The sequence below is a fragment of the Triticum urartu genome, chromosome 3A, assembly GCF_056163025.1.
Source record: "Triticum urartu cultivar PI428250 chromosome 3A, HENAU_Tu73, whole genome shotgun sequence".
In the NCBI taxonomy this organism is placed as follows: Eukaryota; Viridiplantae; Streptophyta; class Magnoliopsida; order Poales; family Poaceae; genus Triticum; species Triticum urartu.
In genome coordinates this window covers 693,547,979-693,551,885 of record NC_141875.1, presented here as the reverse complement: position 1 = coordinate 693,551,885, position 3,907 = coordinate 693,547,979, and the positions used below count along the sequence as shown (strand labels likewise).

The following is a 3,907-nucleotide window of genomic DNA, read 5'->3' as shown; positions in this document are numbered from 1 at the left end:
AGGTGCTCAGACGGTCAAACTACTAGCTAGTGTCTAGGGAATATGAGAAGTCTATATATAAATGCAACGCAGGCTTAAATGACAGCTCCCTTCATAACTTTATCTCTGTTTGTGCCCTTCCAGTCCCTAGACGCTCTTTCCTCTCCATAAGTAAGACCACCGGACCAGCATTCCCTTGCACGTTCTTCTACAGCGCAGCAACCTCCAGCACCAGCGGTGAGATTCTTCTACCTCCAGCACCAGCAGTCCTGTTTGCAGTTTATTCATGTCTTCTCTTCCTCCACACCTGAATGGAGCAGCAGTATTTGTTTTTTAGTTTTACTGTTGCTTAGCTTTCTTTTTATTTCTGCTGAATTTCACAAACCGGTAGGAGCAGTCATGTTGTGCTACCTACCATGATAGGAATTTCATAAAACTGAATGTTCTGTGGTTGTTAACCATTATGTTTTTTTTTTTCATTTTTAAGAGATATCAGTCATCTGATTTAGATCTGAATTTTATCCCCTAGTAACATCTCAAATAATGGAGCCCAGTGATCAATAGATCCAGTATGAAAGTTATTGCCCCTATGACAGATTTGCATGTTTTGCAAACTTTCTCATGTACATGGTAACCATGGTTCGACAGACTGTTCATCTGTGTTCGTCTTGTACAGCAGGGAGCAGAGCAAACAAGGTGGAAGTGCCGGGCGACGCAGGTCACTCGGGCGAGCTGATAACTCACTTCTCTAAAGTCCCCATGTCTAGCATGTTTTGCACTACCCAATTCATGCTGCTGCCCAAAATAAGCATGGAATGTATATATATGCTGTCAAAATCGAGCTCTGATGCATAGCATACACAGTAGTATTAGATGCTTGAAACATTAAGTTACATATATTTTTTCTTGAATGCTGCGTATCATATATTAGAGAAGAAGCAAGGGTGAAAGAACACTCCACCCGAGAGTGCTACAAGCTGTTTACACTCCATCCACCTCCACCTAGAACACACTTGCGACTACGTACCAGAATAATTCCAAAGAACCGGAGAGCGCATCATACTGATCTCGAATGATGTTAGGGAATCATTAGTTATGCAAACACATGATATGTGGTTCGTTTTACAGGAATATCCAAGATGAGTAATCCATGTGAATGCTGCCAGATCAAGCTTAAGTTTCTAAGGCAGATCAATGGCAACTTCATGCACAGCCTGGTTAGTTATTTCTGTCTTTCCTAATTTCTTAATTCAGTGGGCTGTCTGATCTTTAGAGTTTTTTTGCTGCCTCAAACATTTTTTGCACCATTCGTTCTCTTGTTACAGGTCATACCAGAGTGGTTTGTGAACCAATTTGGAGGAAAGATATGGGGAACAGTCAGACTAGAAACCTCTGATGGTAACATGTATGATGTTGGAGTCACTGAGAGTATGAACAGAACAATCTTGAAGTCTGGATGGGCAACATTTGTTGATACCAATCAAATAGAAGAGAACTATTCATTGATGTTTCGATACCTTGGAAATGCCCGCTTTGAGGTTACAATATTTGATTCCAACGGTAAAGAGAAAGCGTGGTGCTGTTCTGGCACATTTGATGTTGATAATTCTAGTAGCTGTGGTGGTACTACTCAGTCTTCAGCAAGCGAAGGATCAGATTCAGATGGAAGCCAGAAGGAAAGATCTTATTCTTCTGAAGAATCGTCAGGTTAAGACCTTAAATTGTGTACTGAGATTATTCAGTACCCTCCACCACACCTTCTCTTACTGGTGAATTTTTTTTTACAGCAGAATACAATCTATCACTAGATAATCCAGTGGAGTCAGATGATGTTAGGAATTATTATCTCTTATCAGGGCAGTGCGATCTTACAGAAGCGCAGGAGTTGAAATTACATGCATTTGTACAGAAGATTCGACCGGAAATCCCTATGCTTGTTGTACTGATGAAGAAGAGTAATGTGAGACATCATGGTGATCTGGTACGCTAGTTTTACCTTACACGTTTTGTATGAACTGCTCTCCTCTGTCTGTAGCTACTTACACTTTCTTGGTATGATACTATTTTGGAAAGTCAGTGTTCAGGTTCTAACTATTACGAACCTCTGAAGGATATGCTTTGACAAAGTGCATATACATTACTAAATCTACGTTATTATTTCCTTATCAGTTGAATCCATGTGTGTTAGAGCAATTTAACCTTTGTCATAGTCTTAACATCATAATTATTTAGTACCAATGTTTTAAATAGCGGGCTATGGCATTTAGTGGCGACCCTCCGCTATAGCGGCAAATTGTACATGAAATCATTTAGCGGCAACACCCTCAAACAGCTATAGCGGAGCTATAGCCGGCTATTTAAAACTATGTTTAGTACTCAGCTATCATATAAAACAGCATAACTGTATCACTAATACTTCATACCTATTTTTCCATTAGGTAATGCGTAAGGATTATGCACACAAGTACTTGCCATGCAAAGATACAAATATTATACTCCAGGTGCCTAGGAAGAACAAGGTTTGGGAGTGCAAGTTTCAGATCAGGCCATCTGGCTCGACTGATGCTGGTCGGCGCAACCTTTCTTTGGGCGACTTTGTTGGTGACAATCGCGTTAGGGAGGGCGATATCTGCCTCTTTGAACCAATGACAAACACTAAGCAGAAAAGATTCAGAATGACGGTCCACATCCTTGGCAAATTGAGTATTGATCATTCCCCTGGAAGAACAACTGACATTGGCTCTAATCATGGAAGGAGAAGCACCAAGATGGGCGGAGTTAAGACCAAACCATCTATCAATGGTATGTCAACACACCACTAAGATGTTCCCACTTCTAGGATGCATGTGTCAAACTTCAGTTCATGTTGTAATATGTTTGATTCATGTGAAAATTTGTACAGATGAGGAGTACTCTCCACAACATGAAGAGTATGGTGTATCTGATAATTCTGAAGAAGGTTCTGAGCCTCCCTTCATGTTGCCTGACAGATCTTGTCTAACACCAGCACAGGAGAACAAAGTGCTGGAGAAAATTAAGGACATTGGGTCAGACTCAGAATTGCCCTTTTATGTTGCTATCATCGGCAAGATCAATGTATGTCGTGATAGCAGCCATTACACTACTCCCATCCTAGTAAGTTCATCAATTCCATTCGTATCATTTTATAAGATAAATAGGAAAAAAGATCCCAAGTATTGCATCTGTGCCATTCTAATGTTTTGCCCTTGTTATGTATGTAAACAGAACTTTGGATTTCGGTATGCGGCTAGGTATCTTGGTGAGAAGTTCGCTGCTGGCCATCATGGTGGCAAGTGTAATGCAATCAACTTAGTACTTCAGCGGGAGGGGAAGAGCAGATCATGGCCTACCAAGCTGCGATATACGCATATCATGCGAGCCTCGAGCCAGCAGATGAGAGTTATCAAAGGATGGCCATCTTTCGCCCGCGACAACCGCCTGCGGGAGGGGGACCTCTGCCTCTTCAAGCTGATGGAGAACGAGGAGCAGTTGACGATGATGGTCTACATCATTCGCCGCGAGAAATGTTAGACTGAAAGCATGTCTTGCATGCTTGCTGCTATGATGATTTTGAACTTTGGGAGTGGAAAACTGTGTGTGGTAGTGTGTCTCATCTGCAAAAGGTGGTACATCAAGAAATTTATATGTTCATCATTAGACCATTATATTGTTGGTTTCTTAGTTCTGTGAGGACTTTGTTAATTTGAGAGTAATTTGGATGGCTCAAGTTTGAACAACCAGTGATGTGTTGCTAATTGCTGATGTTTGAAGGCACTGGTTTTGAATGTGGGTTCTCTCCAGCAGCATACGAGATACTGTGGTGGGGTGAAACGGGGAATGAGTGCGCCGAAAGAAATGAGGCATACTAGAGTGCCTGTATCTTTAAAGTATGACTCCTATTTAGTTT

At 41.4% G+C, this 3,907-nt stretch overlaps 1 protein-coding gene across 2 annotated transcripts; it reads left to right on the top strand.

The window, feature by feature from the left end:
• Positions 1-615: 615 nt before the first annotated feature.
• On the top strand, positions 616-3,578 carry LOC125549277 (B3 domain-containing protein Os03g0619600-like). Of its 2 annotated transcripts, XM_048712724.2 has the most exons (7): positions 616-697; positions 1,108-1,196; positions 1,305-1,686; positions 1,767-1,960; positions 2,418-2,781; positions 2,882-3,114; positions 3,226-3,578. In XM_048712724.2, the coding sequence occupies exons 1-7, from the start codon at positions 616-618 to the stop codon at positions 3,529-3,531; spliced, it is 1,650 nt and encodes a 549-aa protein (XP_048568681.2). In that variant the 3' UTR covers positions 3,532-3,578. The 2 variants fall into 2 exon arrangements, with proteins under 2 accessions (XP_048568681.2, XP_087370187.1); XM_087514061.1 differs by lacking the exon at positions 616-697 and having other exon boundaries at positions 1,119-1,196; positions 2,882-3,079; positions 3,167-3,578.
• The last annotated feature ends 329 nt before the right edge of the window (positions 3,579-3,907 follow it).

Excerpts from the sequence above, each read along its gene's own strand:
- LOC125549277 (XM_048712724.2), top strand. The coding sequence starts at position 616 with ATGGTTCGACAGACTGTTCATCTGTGTTCGTCTTGTACAGCAGGGAGC. Across the intron at positions 1,961-2,417 it reads TGAGACATCATGGTGATCTG|GTAATGCGTAAGGATTATGC; the intron begins GTACGCTAGTTT and ends TTTTTCCATTAG. Across the intron at positions 3,115-3,225 it reads ATTACACTACTCCCATCCTA|AACTTTGGATTTCGGTATGC; the intron begins GTAAGTTCATCA and ends GTATGTAAACAG.